Raw genomic sequence first — 15,785 nt, 5'->3', positions numbered from 1 at the left:
AACAGTAGTGCACTACTACCCTCCCCCAGTTACCACAAGTCAGAACAAAGACAACAGGACCACTGCTTCTGCTATTCCTGCACCATTTAAACATCATCAAATCACCTGGGCCATAATAAGCTTAGTCTTAACAAACCTAACCATACCATAAACAATTTAGTCCAATCAACATAGCTAAATATCATGTGGCTGTCCGTGGTACTTGTGTGTGCAAGTATGAAAAAACTTGTTGACTCACCCTATTTGTAGACTAGTTTAACAGACCAGTGCCGTCCTCCTCTCTTTCATGTTCGCAACACGGTCTATGACTCTGTCAGAGAGAAGTACACGCTTTTAGTTTGTAGACTAGGTTACCTGGCTAAAATACATACTAGACTAGCTTCCTCGCGGGGCAACAATGAACCAGCTAAGTTATTTAGCTAGTTAACGTGAGCCTACTATACCTAGGCTACATATTGAACATCAATTGTCTCAGGCCAGTGGTGGACATTTATGGCTCGATCAAAATCGCTGTTATAAACAATGGCCTGTACAGACAATTAAGTTAAAACCACAAGTCCAATTCTCCGTGTCCATCCATCCTGGATTTCCACTGTCATTCATCAGAGACTCCAAAGTGACTAACACTAGTAGCAGTGCGTGGGTAATATCACTGGGGAAGCCAAGCGTGGGTAATATCACTGGGGAATATCCGTGTCCATCCATCCATGGTTTAGGAAAGGGTTGATTTAGCTAGCTAGCTACTGCATCAACACAAGCAGACCAGAAACAGACACGTTTTTCTGACAATGATGACGTTTTGCCTAGGATGTGATTTGATTGGTGTGAAGCCAAATCCAGTGGCCTCCCTTGTGGGGTGGTTTTGGTGCACCAGAACTACCCACAGTTGAGCTCATCTCAACGCTGATTGGCTAATTATTATTATTTTTTAAATATCAAGGGAGGTCAAATGCTCGCTGGCATCTGTCAATCAAATGCTACGGCAGCAACATGTCATACTCATTTTGGCCAGACAGCATCAGATATATCTGCTACACATACTGAGACAGAGGGGCGCTGTTTCCCTCGCTCTTATGATTTCTCTGATGAGATTGATTCAGCCACTTCAGAATTGAAGGAAAATTATGAAAACACAGAGACAAAAGATAAATTGTTTAATAGTTGTATTTGTTTTATTGGTCTGATTTTCGTGGAAGCTTGGCTTCTCTTGGCATTCACTCACCACTGCCTTTACTGGTTGGACGATAACAAGAGATTTCTCAACTCTCTGTCTCTCTCTCCATCTGTGTGCTACATGATCCTCTAACACTGGTGTCTGTGTACCATGTGTTGGTTGTAGTCTCTCTATCTCACACTAACTCTCTCTATCTCTCTCTCTCTCTCTATATATATATATATATATATCTCTCTCTCTCTCTCTCTGTGTCTCTCTCTGTCTCACTGTGTCTCTCTCTCTCTCTCTCTCTCTCTCTCTCTCTCTCTCTCTCTCTCTCTCTCTCTCTCTCTCTCTCTCTCTCTAACAGAAACCTTCCCCTGGCCATTATCATTGGTATTCCCTTGGTGACTGTGTGCTATGTGCTGGTCAACATTGCCTACTTCAGTGCCATGACCCCTACAGAACTACTGCAGTCTCCCGCTGTCGCTGTGGTAAGAGGGTCGTCATGGAGATAGGGGCGGAGACAGAGGAAGCCATTGGTTTGACTCATCATATCTCCCTTAACAAGAACAAGATGCCTTTTCAACAACAAACAATTACATTTTATTTATTGTATCCCCCCCGTCTCCTCGGAGGGACTTGTTTGTGCCCCTTAGACTTTTGGTGACAGAGTGCTGTACCCCCTGTCGTGGGTAGTCCCTCTGTTTGTCATCTTCTCCACCTTCGGGGCGGCCAATGGGAGCTGCTTCACTGCCGGCAGGTAAAGGGACAACTTCAGGAAGACGGTTTTTTTGCTAATCAAATTTAATCAAACAAAATGTATTTTATAAAGCCTGTTTTATATCAGCAGTTGTCACAAAGTGTTAAAACATATTGCCAATATTACGTTGAACTAACGTGTTTGTGCTCTGTCCCACCTCAGGCTGACCTATGTGGCAGGAAGAGAGGGTCACATGGTAAAGATCTTGTCCTATATCAGTCTGAAGCGTCTCACTCCTTCCCCCGCCCTCATCTTCAATGTAAGTCTGAGATATTACAACTCTACCCAGCTCATTACAACTCTACCCAGCTCATTACAACTCTACCCAGCTCATTACAACTCTACCCAGCTCATTACAACTCTACCCAGCTCATTACAACTCTACCCAGCTCATTACAACTCTACCCAGCTCATTACAACTCTAACCAGCTCATTACAACTCTACCCAGCTCATTACAACTCTACCCAGCTCATTACAACTCTACCCAGCTCATTACAACTCTAACCAGCTCATTACAACTCTACCCAGCTCATTGTACTGTAACTTTGTCTACTCTAATAGCCAAGATGACCATGACATGACTGAATGTTAAGTCCTGTGTGTGTTAATAAGGAGACGGAACACCAAGGATATTATAGTTTTATGTTTTTAAATTAGTTTTTATTTCTATTAGTTTAAAGGTTTTTATGTGAAATTCAGTTTGTTTTCAGATCCACCCCAGCTAGCACATTTTATTCCTTGGACGTTGTCAGAGCATACGTTTTTGGTTTCCCCATTTGTGCTGGGAACGAAGCTATACGTTTCTTGACCGGTAAAACTGAATGTTTTTCAAGGTTCGGGGAACGGAAGTGAAAATTATAACAGTTCTGGGAACGTACATTTTTAGTTTGAAGGGAGGTTCTGAGAATGTTTTACTCTGGTTCCAGGGAGGTTCTGAGCATGTTTTACTCTGGTTCCAGGGAGGTTCTGAGAATGTTTTACTCTGGTTCCAGGGAGGTTCTGAGCATGTTTTACTCTGGTTCCAGGGAGGTTCTGAGAATGTTTTACTCTGGTTCCAGGGAGGTTCTGAGAATGTTTTATTATGTTACGTTCCTAGAACATTACCATTGTCAAACCAGTTGGAGAACATTCCTAAAACATTCCCAATGTCAACCCAGTTGGAGAACGTTCCTAGAACATTCCCAATGTCAACCCAGTTGGAGAATGTTCCTAGAACATTCCCAATGTCAACCCAGTTGGAGAATGTTCCTAGAACATTCCCAATGTCAAACCAGTTGGAGAACGTTCCTCGAACATTCCCAATGTCAAACCAGTTGGAGAACGTTCCTAGAACATTACCAAAATGTAAATGAAATGTAACCATATTTGAACTTTTAGGAAACGTTCTGTTGAAGTAATACCACTTTGTCAAGTTCCTTAAATGTGACCGACCACCTCGATTCGGTCTCAAGTAGCAACATTTGAAATGGTGTTTTTTACTTCGAATAGAAGTAGAGACTCCGAGCTACAACATGGTATATCATACACTGCAGTTGAGGAATAATGGGAAAGTAATTCTGCTTTGAAATGTGATTAACTTGTAACCACACTTTTGAGAAAATGACCCTTGAATGTTTTGGCACCTACTGGAGAGTTCCTCTTTGTCTCCACCCATTCAGCATCGTTCCCACCCTCTCAAGTCACAGCCCCACCTATCTCTTTAACGATTCACATGATTCGCTAAACAGAGTGAGTCAGGTAGTAAACAAGGAAACAGATCATACACGTAATGTTAGGTAGCGAGCCAGCAAGCTAACGTTCGCTAGCTAACGGTACGCTTTAAAACTTACAATGAAAAAACGACTTTCTGACAAGATGTGAAACTTAATGATATCTGAAAATGTAGCTTCTCTTATCCGTGGCTGAAGGATTCACGGCAGACTGGAACCCCTTTAACTCTGTTGTGTTCGTACAGCTTGTTTGGCCGGCGCGTCGTCAAGTCACTCCGGTTCATACTGACCGTGTGCAGAAAGTAGTCCATCACAACTTATTCCCACTGATCTCCCTGCTAAATTCAGGCCAGCAATGTTTTGGAGAGCAGTATAAAACACTTTGGCAAGTTGATCAACTTAAAAAGCAGAATTACTTTCCCATTGTGCCTCAAATGCAGTGTATGATATACCATTTTGTAGCTCTGAGTCTCTACTTTTATCCAATGTAAAAAAAAAAAAAAAAAACACCATTTTACATTTTGTTAGATAAGACCAAATCCAGGTGGTGAGTCACCTCTGTCGTTGTTGTTGTGATTGTAGGGTATTCTGGCAGTACTCTACATTATCCCAGCAGACATCAACACCCTGATCAACTACTTCAGTTTACCCTGTTGTTGTGATTGTAGGGTATTCTGGCCGTATTCTACATTATCCCAGCAGACATCAACACCCTGATCAACTTCTTCAGTTTCGCCCTGTGGGGTTTCTACGGCCTCACAGCTCTCGCTCTCATCGTCATGCGCTTCACCAGGAAGGATCTCGAGAGACCCGTCAAGGTAAGACTAGATTCACATTGCCATACATCCAAGTCCTGTTCATCTCTTGGCTATTGGAAGAACATAGTTACAACCATCATGTTGAGCTCATGGATGGTCAGTCCTTGTATCCATTAGCTCTGTCTATAAATTAGAGTGGTTACATTTCTCCAGCCACATCCCTCAGCTGGTTACCACAGCAAGTGGGGTGGTAACCGCTTTGATGTTTGTCTGAATCCCAGAGTCCCTTAAACCTGTTTTTAGAGCAATACTGTCCCAGAATCCCTCCTGTGAGACTGACAAGTGGTTATGTCCTGGTTGTCCCCCAACAGTGTCCCATGCCCATAGCAGTGCTGGTGGTGATAGTGTCCTGCTACCTGGTCCTAGCACCTATCATAGACAAGCCAGAGCTGGAGTATCTCTACTGTACCATCTTCATCCTCAGCGGTCTGCTGCTCTACTTCCCCTTCGTACACCGCAAGTTCAGCTGGACACGCAGGGTCATGAGTGAGTCACTACCCACCGCTCAGAGTTGTTGACACTGGAGTGTTTGAGAGAGCCTTTATCCCAAAATGGACCCTTATTCCCTTTGTAGTGCACTTGAAGACAACACTCCCTGTGTCCCAAATAGCATCCTATTACCTGTGTAGTGCACTACCCTATGGGCCCTGGTGAAAGGTAGTGCACTATAATATAGGGTATAGGGTGCCATTTGGGAAGCAGACACTATTATCTTCTGCAACTTGGGTCTTTTTTATGTATCAAAAGGTTTTATTCCTCAGTGAGGGTAGTGGAGCTCTTCCCCTTTAGATAATTCCAGTCATTGTGGAGTTCAACTCAGAAGGTCACAGAGCCTATAGATCATGCTGTGATTGGGCTGATGTCACCTTTATTAACCTTTTTATTAAGGTTATTTATTTATCATGAACCTTTTAATTAGCATGATTGGTCCAATCTGACCTTTAACCTCTCCCCTCCCCTGCAGGGCCAATCACCATGTACCTCCAGCTGCTGATGGAGGTCGTTCCTCCTGAGAACAACGAATAGAGGAAGATAATAAACAGCCTGAACTGACTAATGTGGACAAATGTCTTTTCTACGTCCCAAATGGTACCCTATTCCCTATGTGGTGCACTACCCTATAGGCCCTAGTCAAAAGTAGTGCACTACATAGGGAATAGGGTGCCGTTTGAGACGCAGCCTTAGAAAACACTGAATGTCTCATAATGAAGGTACTGTCTCATAATGAAGGTACTGTCTCATAATGAAGGTACTGTCTCATAATGAAGGTACTGTACTGTCTCATAATGAAGGTACTGTCTCATAATGAAGGTACTGTACTGTCTCATAATGAAGGTACTGTCTCATAATGAAGGTACTGTACTGTCTCATAATGAAGGTACTGTCTCATAATGAAGATACTGTCTCATAATGAAGGTACTGTCTCATAATGAAGGTACTGTACTGTCTCATAATGAAGGTACTGTCTCATAATGAAGGTACTGTACTGTCTCATAATGAAGGTACTGTTTCATAATGAAGGTACTGTCTCATAATGAAGGTACTGTCTCATAATGAAGGTACTGTCTCATAATGAAGGTACTGTCTCATAATGAAGGTACTGTCTCATAATGAATGTACTGTCTCATAATGAAGGTAATGTAATGTCTCATAATGAAGGTACTGTCTCATAATGAAGGTACTGTCTCATAATGAAGGTACTGTACTGTCTCATAATGAAGGTACTGTCTCATAATGAAGGTACTGTCTCATAATGAAGGTACTGTACTGTCTCATAATGAAGGTACTGTCTCATAATGAAGGTACTGTCTCATAATGAAGGTACTGTCTCATAATGAAGGTACTGTCTCATAATGAAGGTACTGTCTCATAATGAAGGTACTGTCTCATAATGAAGGTAATGTAATGTCTCATAATGAAGGTACTGTCTCATAATGAAGGTAATGTACTGTCTCATAATGAAGGTACTGTACTGTCTCATAATGAAGGTACTGTTTCATAATGAAGGTACTGTCTCATAATGAAGGTACTGTCTCATAATGAAGGTACTGTCTCATAATGAAGGTACTGTCTCATAATGAAGGTACTGTCTCATAATGAAGGTACTGTCTCATAATGAAGGTACTGTCTCATAATGAAGGTAATGTACTGTCTCATAATGAAAGTACTGTCTCATAATGAAGGTACTGTACTGTGTCATAATGAAGGTACTGTCTCATAATGAAGGTACTGTCTCATAACGAAGGTAATGTCTCATAATGAAGGTAATGTCTCATAATGAAGGTAATGTCTCATAATGAAGGTACTGTCTCATAATGAAGGTACTGTACTGTCTCATAATGAAGGTACTGTACTGTCTCATAATGAAGGTACTGTGCTGTCTCATAATGAAGGTACTGTACTGTCTCATAATGAAGGTACTGTCTCATAATGAAGGTACTGTACTGTCTCATAATTAAGGTACTGTACTGTCCCATAATGAAGGTACTGTCACATAATGAAGGTAATGTCTCATAATGAAGGTACTGTCTCATAATGAAGGAACTGTACTGTATCATAATGAAGGTACTGTCCTGTCTCATAATGAAGGTACTGTCACATAATGAAGGTACTGTACTGTCTCATAATGAAAGTACTGTACTGTCTCATAATGAAGGTACTGTCTCATAATGAAGGTACTGTACTGTCTCATAATGAAGGTACTGTCTCATAATGAAGGTACTGTACTGTCTCATAATGAAGGTACTGTACTGTCTCATAATGAAGGTACTGTCTCATAATGAAGGTACTGTCTCATAATGAAGGTACTGTACTGTCTCATAATGAAGGTACTGTACTGTCTCATAATGAAAGGTACTGTCTCATAATGAAGGTAATGTCTCATAATGAAGGTACTGTACTGTCTCATAATGAAGGTAATGTCTCATAATGAAGGTACTGTACTGTCTCATAATGAAGGTACTGTCTCATAATGAAGGTACTGTCTCATAATGAAGGTACTGTACTGTCTCATAATGAAGGTACTGTCTCATAATGAAGGTACTGTCTCATAATGAAGGTACTGTACTGTCTCATAATGAAGGTACTGTCTCATAATGAAGGTACTGTCACATAATGAAGGTACTGTACTGTCTCATAATGAAAGTACTGTACTGTCTCATAATGAAGGTACTGTCTCATAATGAAGGTACTGTACTGTCTCATAATGAAGGTACTGTCTCATAATGAAGGTACTGTACTGTCTCATAATGAAGGTACTGTCTCATAATGAAGGTACTGTAATGTCTCATAATGAAGGTACTGTACTGTATCATAATGAAGGTACTGTACTGTCTCATAATGAAGGTACTGTCTCATAATGAAGGTACTGTCTCATAATGAAGGTACTGTACTATCTCATAATGAAGGTACTGTACTGTCTCATAATGAAGGTACTGTCTCATAATGAAGGTACTGTCTCCTAATGAAGGTTAGGTAATGTCTCATAATGAAGGTACTGTACTGTCTCATAATGAAGGTACTGTACTGTCTCATAATGAAGGTACTGTACTGTCTCATAATGAAGGTACTGTCTCATAATGAAGGTACTGTCTCATAATGAAGGTACTGTCTCATAATGAAGGTACTGTCTCATAATGAAGGTACTGTCTCATAATGAAGGTACTGTCTCATAATGAAGGTACTGTCTCATAATGAAGGTACTGTCTCATAATGAAGGTACTGTACTGTCTCATAATGAAGGTACTGTACTGTCTCATAATGAAGGTAATGTCTCATAATGAAGGTACTGTCTCATAATGAAGGTGCTGTCTCATAATGAAGGTACTGTACTGTCTCATAATGAAGGTACTGTACTGTCTCATAATGAAGGTAATGTACTGTCTCATAATGAAGGTACTGTCTCATAATGAAGGTACGGTACTGTCTCATAATGAAGGTACTGTCTCATAATGAAGACACTGTACTGTCTCATAATGAAGGTACTGTCTCATAATGAAGGTACTGTCTCATAATGAAGGTTATGTACTGTCTCATAATGAAGGTACTGTCTCATAATGAAGGTTAGGTAATGTCTCATAATGAAGGTACTGTACTGTCTCATAATGAAGGTTATGTACTGTCTCATAATGAAGGTAATGTCTCATAATGAAGGTAATGTCTCATAATGAAGGTACTGTACTGTCTCATAATGAAGGTACTGTCTCATAATGAAGGTAATGTACTGTCTCATAATGAAGGTACTGTCTCATAATGAAGGTAATGTCTCATAATGAAGGCAATGTACTGTCTCATAATGAAGGTACTGTCTCATAATGAAGGTAATGTCTCATAATGAAGGTACTGTACTGTCTCATAATGAAGGTACTGTCTCATAATGAAGGTACTGTACTGTCTCATAATGAAGGTACTGTCTCATAATGAAGGTACGGTACTGTCTCATAATGAAGGTACTGTCTCATAATGAAGACACTGTACTGTCTCATAATGAAGGTACTGTCTCATAATGAAGGTACTGTCTCATAATGAAGGTTATGTACTGTCTCATAATGAAGGTACTGTCTCATAATGAAGGTTAGGTAATGTCTCATAATGAAGATACTGTACTGTCTCATAATGAAGGTTATGTACTGTCTCATAATGAAGGTAATGTCTCATAATGAAGGTAATGTCTCATAATGAAGGTACGGTACTGTCTCATAATGAAGGTACTGTCTCATAATGAAGGTAATGTACTGTCTCATAATGAAGGTACTGTCTCATAATGAAGGTAATGTCTCATAATGAAGGCAATGTACTGTCTCATAATGAAGGTACTGTCTCATAATGAAGGTAATGTCTCATAATGAAGGTACTGTACTGTCTCATAATGAATGTACTGTCTCATAATGAAGGTACTGTACTGTCTCATAATGAAGGTACTGTCTCATAATGAAGGTAATGTACTGTCTCATAATGAAGGTAATGTCTCATAATGAAGGTACTGTCTCATAATGAAGGTACTGTCTCATAATGAAGATAATGTCTCATAATGAAGGTAATGTACTGTCTCATAATGAAGGTACTGTCTCATAATGAAGGTACTGTCTCATAATGAAGGTACTGTCTCATAATGAAGGTACTGTCTCATAATGAAGGTACTGTCTCATAATGAAGATAATGTACTGTCTCATAATGAAGGTACTGTACTGTCTCATAATGAGACAGAGGCTCTGGTTGGCAGCAGCCGTCTACATGATTTGGTTCCCAAACTAATTGACTGGATACAGGAGGTCAATGCCTGCGTCTAAAATCACACCCTGTGGCCCTAGGGAACGGGACGCCATTTGAAACGCTGACAATATGCTGTTCTTGTACATGACTAGAGAGAACATAATGATGTCATAATTTTTTAAACTTTTTATTTGTCCTCGACATTGTTTAAAATCCCTCATGTTTGCGCTGTTCAAGCATTTCTATATTATCTATATCTATGGTTTCTATATTATCTATATCTATGGTTTCTATATTATCTATATCTATGGTTTTAATAGTTATTTGACAAGTTAAAAGACATATTTGTCCCTTGCTGTCTTCTATCTCGTCCACCAGCGGCCAGTTGAACCTGGGGACACAGTTCATCTTATACGGCCTACTGGGTGATGTCATCGTGTCACTCTAAACTGAATGTAGAATTTATACTACTGAATTCAACGTTTCAAAACCTCTTCTCTTCTTGGACTTGAAAAGGAGATAGTGAGTTGTTGTGTTTGTGAATAAAACAGTTTACCCTTCAATTGTAATTCAATCCCACAAATCAATTAATTTGTCATCTTATAAAAAGTTTACAGTATCTGTTTGCCAAAAAATACTAACCACAAACATCAATCACTTTCCTGAACTCGAACCTTCACCCCACTTTAATCACCATCATGGACTGCGTTGATAGAGGCTTTGGTAAGATCAGTCATCCACAACAGTAGGTGGCGCAGTAACAGAACACACCGGAAACACGGTTCTTCTTCTACGCCCTTGACCTTCCTGCTCGTATGACGACATATCAAAACAATAACGTTTGACATTGTTGATGTGGACTTTGCTTCAGTATAACATTATTGTAAATGAGAGAATAAAACGGCCAAAGGATGAATACGGCTCTGAGACACTGGAAGGAGGCTGCGACGGTCATACTAGCTGCTGGTACGAGACATAAACTCCCTGTAGATAGTTTGACGAGGTGTGTCGATAAAGGCACCTCTGCACCTGCGATCAGTGGGCACTCCAACCTACCTGACAGGTTAGCCTTCGACTATGAAGTGTTGTTGTTGAAACGAAGCGGTACGAGTGGTTTCATGCCGAATGCTTATGTCTTTCCCGGAGGTCTGGTGGATCCGGCAGATTTCTCAAGTGAATGGCTTGATCTTTTTAAATCTTTTCGGCGCTCACCGAATTTTGGACTCGGATTTGTGAAACAGCCGCCGGAGACGAGACCTCCTATCTTCGCCACTGACAGGAAGAAACTGGGTTCTCCCGTTCCAGGGGACGTCGCATTTAGAATCTGTGCCGCGAGGGAAACGTTTGAGGAGTCAGGTGTACTTCTAGTCGTGCCTAAAGAGGAAGAGAGTACTTTACTTAACAGCATCGAGAACAACAGATACAGTCAGCCCGAATTAACCAGAATAACCGATCTCTGTGACAAGAGTGAATTGGCTAAATGGAGAGTGCTGGTAAACGAGAACCCCTCTAACTTCATCAGAATGTGCAGGGAGCTGGAGTGTCTACCTAACATCTGGGCTCTGCATGAATGGGGTAACTGGCTGACCCCTACTGGTGTGTACGGGAAACAGCGGAGGTACGACACGGCCTTCTACATTTGCTGCTTGCAAGAAACACCACCTCACACCCTACAAGACGAGAAGGAAATTGTGCACTTTAAGGTGATACCACAGCTTAGTAGGGTGAAAGTGTGTTTTATTGTGGTGTTTAAAGTGTTAAGCGACTCATGTATTCATTCATGATGTATTCATCAGTTTATAAAATTGTTTTAAACTGTTCATTTAATCTTAGTCCAACCTAAACCCCTCTCTCTCCTCCCCTCTCCCTCTCCCTCTCTCTTCCCCTCTCCCTCCTCCCCTCTCTCTCCTCCCCTCTCCCTCTCTCTCCTCCCCTCTCCCTCTCCCTCCTCCCCTCTCCCTCTCCCTCCTCCCCTCTCACTCTCCTCCCCTCTCCCTCTCTCTCCTCTCCCCTCCCTCTCTCTCTCTCTCCTCCCCTCTCCCTCCTCCCTCTCTCTCCTCCCTCCTCCCTCTCTCTCCTCCCCTCTCTCAGTGGTCCACCCCCTCAGAGATCCTCCACAGCTACCAGGCCAGAGAGATGTGGATAGCCCCTCCACAGTTCTATGATCTCAGCCGTATGTGCCGGTTCCCCTCCCTGCTGGACCTCCACAGCTTCTCCAGACAGAGAGCTTCAGAGGGCTGTGAACAGTGGCTCCCTGTCCGCATGGTGTCAGACAGCTACTACATATCCCTCCTCCCAGGTTAGTGTTTACATTTATATGAAGGGTCTGATTACTACATATCACTCCTCCCAGGTTAGAGTTTACATGAAGGATCTGATTACTACATATCCCTCCTCCCAGGTTAGAGTTTACATGAAGGGTCTGATTACTACATATCACTCCTCCCAGGTTAGAGTTTACATTTATATGAAGGGTCTGATTACTACATATCACTCCTCCCAGGTTAGAGTTTACATGAAGGATCTGATTACTACATATCCCTCCTCCCAGGTTAGTGTTTACATGAAGGGTCTGATTACTACATATCACTCCTCCCAGGTTAGAGTTTACATGAAGGATCTGATTACTACATATCACTCCTCCCAGGTTAGAGTTTACATGAAGGATCTGATTACTACATATCCCTCCTCCCAGGTTAGAGTTTACATGAAGGGTCTGATTACTACATATCCCTCCTCCCAGGTTAGTGTTTACATGAAGGGTCTGATTACTACATATCCCTCCTCCCAGGTTAGAGTTTACATGAAGGGTCTGATTACTACATATCCCTCCTCCCAGGTTAGAGTTTACATGAAGGGTCTGATTAGTACATATCCCTCCTCCCAGGTTAGAGTTTACACGAAGGGTCTGATTACTACATATCACTCCTCCCAGGTTAGTGTTTACATGAAGGGTCTGATTACTACATATCCCTCCTCCCAGGTTAGAGTTTACATGAAGGGTCTGATTACTACATATCCCTCCTCCCAGGTTAGAGTTTACATGAAGGGTCTGATTACTACATATCCCTCCTCCCAGGTTAGAGTTTACATGAAGGGTCTGATTACTACATATCACTCCTCCCAGGTTAGTGTTTACATGAAGGGTCTGATTACTACATATCCCTCCTCCCAGGTTAGAGTTTACATGAAGGGTCTGATTACTACATATCCCTCCTCCCAGGTTAGAGTTTACATGAAGGGTCTGATTACTACATATCACTCCTCCCAGGTTAGTGTTTACATGAAGGGTCTGATTACTACATATCCCTCCTCCCAGGTTAGAGTTTACATGAAGGGTCTGATTACTACATATCACTCCTCCCAGGTTAGTGTTTACATTTATATGAAGTGTCTGATTACTACATATCCCTCCTCCCAGGTTAGAGTTTACATTTATATGAAGTGTCTGATTACTACATATCCCTCCTCCCAGGTTAGAGTTTACATTTATATGAAGTGTCTGATTACTACATATCCCTCCTCCCAGGTTAGAGTTTACATTTATATGAAGTGTCTGATTACTACATATCCCTCCTCCCAGGTTAGAGTTTACATTTATATGAAGGGTCTGATTACTACATATCCCTCCTCCCAGGTTAGAGTTTACATTTATATGAAGTGTCTGATTACTACATATCCCTCCTCCCAGGTTAGAGTTTACATTTATATGAAGGGTCTGATTACTACATATCCCTCCTCCCAGGTTAGTGTTTACATGAAGGGTCTGATTACTACATATCCCTCCTCCCAGGTTAGAGTTTACATTTATATGAAGGGTAGTTAGTTAGTCACGTCATCTAGTGCCCTTTACATGAAGGGTGTGTCTCCTCCACTTACCAGTTATATTATATTACTGCCGGATGATCGTTTCACTGTTTAACGTGTGTGTGTGTGTGTGTGTGTGTGTGTGTGTGTGTGTGTGTGTGTGTGTGTGTGTGTCCGTCCTCCACTCACCAGGTGACGAGCTGTACCCAGAGGAGGGGTCATGTCAGATGGATGTGACCCTGAACACAGACCGGAGCCTTGATGAGCTACATCAGGGCTGCTCAGCACTGCACCGTATCGTAGCCTTGGACCCCTACACTGCTGCTGCCGTCATCACCATCACACCCAAATACAACCACCTGCTGCCCTTCCCCCGGTCCAACCTGAGAACCAGCGCCAGCAGTCAGCTCTGAGAGACGGGCTGATCACCATCACACCCAAATACAACCACCTGCTGCCCTTCCCCCGGTCCAACCTGAGAACCAGCACCAGCAGTCAGCTCTGAGAGACGGGTTGATCACCATCACACCCAAATACAACCACCTGCTGCCCTTCCCCCGGTCCAGCCTGAGAACCAGCGCCAGCAGTCAGCTCTGAGAGACGGGTTGACACTCAAATGGCACCCTATTTACAATTACTTTTCAGCAGAGATACACAAACATCTGGTCAACAGTAGTGCACTATATAGGGAATAGGGCTCTGGTCTATAGTAGTGCACTATATAGGGAATAGGGCTCTGGTCTAAAGTAGTGCACTATATAGGGAATAGGGTGCCATAGGGCTCTGGTCTAAAGTAGTGCACTATATAGGGAATAGGGTGCCATTTGTGAGTTGACCCATGTATTGTACTGTACAGGCTTGCTGCTAAGGTCTTGCTGCTGGTTTTCCTACTACTGTGTTCTGCTACCTGACAAAGGGCTCCCGAGTGGCGCAGTGGTCTAAGGCACTGCATTTCAGTGCTAGAGGCGTCACTACAGACCCTGGTTCGATTCCAGGCTGTATCACAACCGGCCGTGACTGGGAGTCCAATAAGCCGGAGCACAATTCATTGCCACAATTCAGGCCATCATTGTAAATAAGAATTTGTTCATAACTGACTTGCCTAGTTAAACAAAGGTTAAATAAAACATTTATTAAATTCTGTGACACTGGAAATTGATCTTGGTTTCAAATACCTCTCAATGTATTATTTTTGTCCATAATTGTACGGCATTATTTAAATCGGGGTGTTTTGTATGAAATATTCTTTAGAGCTATCACACCATTATACACTGAGTCTACAAAACATTAAGAACACCTGCTCTTTCCATGATACAGACTGACCAGGTGAATCCAGGTGAAAGCTATGATGAGGCTGTTCTGACCCATTGAGGCTGTTCTGACCCGTTGAGGCTGTTCCGACCCGTTGAGGCTGTTCCGACCCGTTGAGGCTGTTCCGACCCGTTGAGGCTGTTCCGACCCGTTGAGGCTGTTCCGACCCGTTGAGGCTGTTCCGACCCGTTGAGGCTGTCCTGAGGGCAAAGGGGGGCGGTGTAACTCTATATTAGGAAGGTGTTCTTAATGTTTTGTCACTCAGTATGTCTAGCTAAAAAATGCAGTATTTGAGTTGTACAACTGAAATATATCAGCCAGTTGATTCATAAATACTGTGGATCATAAACCCAGGGAAACAGGAAACAGAAGCTGCACGTCCACCAACAACACAAACCCAGAGAAACAGGAAACAGAAGCTGCACGTCCACCAACAACACAAACCAGGGAAACAGGAAACAGAAGCTGCACGTCCACCAACAACACAAACCAGGGAAACGTCCACCTTTTCTGTTGTGAGATTTGATTGGACGGTGAGTGTTTGGAGAACTAATCTGAGATTCACCTGGCACATTCGCACCGAGAAGCAATCTCAGAACAACAGAAACTAGAGAAAAAAACTTTTTTGAAGCAAATTTTATTTGAAAAAGTATGGATTTCTACACCCAAAGAAAACAGACAGATGCAGACAAAACCAGTCCTTTTCATTGGAAACAGTGTTCAAGTCCCAAATGGTACCCTATTTCAAACAGGCTCTGGTCAGAAGTAGTGCACTATAAAGGGAATAGGGTTCCATAGGGCTCTGGTCTAAAGTAGTGCACTATATAGGGAATAGGGTCCCATTTGGGACGCAGGAGACCGTATTCCTCTTCGACCTTTTCCTTCTGTCTGATTGCAATCCTGTGTGAAGCTTCCACTCTCACTACATCCTGAGAGCACTCGTCTGTGTGACTGAAGAACCAACCGGACAGTCTGCATACCAATGGGGGACTAGAGTAACGGCCGTTCAGCG

The 15,785-nt window shown here is 42.3% G+C and overlaps 2 protein-coding genes across 2 annotated transcripts in view; both read left to right on the top strand.

The window, feature by feature from the left end:
- LOC139575431 (b(0,+)-type amino acid transporter 1-like) overlaps positions 1-5,788 on the top strand; it is a 36,244-nt gene extending 30,456 nt beyond the window's left edge. Inside the window, exons 6-11 of the mRNA XM_071400383.1 lie at positions 1,524-1,647; positions 1,813-1,916; positions 2,079-2,175; positions 4,295-4,444; positions 4,756-4,930; positions 5,409-5,788. Of these exons, the coding sequence (XP_071256484.1) occupies positions 1,524-1,647; positions 1,813-1,916; positions 2,079-2,175; positions 4,295-4,444; positions 4,756-4,930; positions 5,409-5,470 (712 nt within the window). The 3' untranslated portion in view covers positions 5,471-5,788. The remainder of the gene's footprint in view (positions 1-1,523; positions 1,648-1,812; positions 1,917-2,078; positions 2,176-4,294; positions 4,445-4,755; positions 4,931-5,408) is intronic.
- A 4,651-nt stretch (positions 5,789-10,439) lies between these two features.
- On the top strand, positions 10,440-14,617 carry LOC139575430 (acyl-coenzyme A diphosphatase NUDT19-like). Its single transcript, XM_071400382.1, has 3 exons — positions 10,440-11,358; positions 11,747-11,954; positions 13,655-14,617. Exons 1-3 carry the CDS (start codon positions 10,567-10,569, stop codon positions 13,873-13,875), a joined length of 1,221 nt encoding a protein of 406 aa, XP_071256483.1. The 5' UTR covers positions 10,440-10,566; the 3' UTR covers positions 13,876-14,617.
- The last annotated feature ends 1,168 nt before the right edge of the window (positions 14,618-15,785 follow it).

The sequence above is a fragment of the Salvelinus alpinus genome, chromosome 5, assembly GCF_045679555.1.
Source record: "Salvelinus alpinus chromosome 5, SLU_Salpinus.1, whole genome shotgun sequence".
Lineage (NCBI taxonomy): Eukaryota > Metazoa > Chordata > Actinopteri > Salmoniformes > Salmonidae > Salvelinus > Salvelinus alpinus.
Note: the sequence above shows the minus strand (reverse complement) of the source record. Positions and strands in the feature narration are given on the sequence as shown.

Coding starts and splice junctions, on each gene's coding strand:
- LOC139575430 (XM_071400382.1), top strand. CDS start 10,567: ATGAATACGGCTCTGAGACACTGGAAGGAGGCTGCGACGGTCATACTA. Junction 11,359..11,746: donor AGGAAATTGTGCACTTTAAG/GTGATACCACAG, acceptor CCCCTCTCTCAG/TGGTCCACCCCCTCAGAGAT. Junction 11,955..13,654: donor CTACATATCCCTCCTCCCAG/GTTAGTGTTTAC, acceptor TCCACTCACCAG/GTGACGAGCTGTACCCAGAG.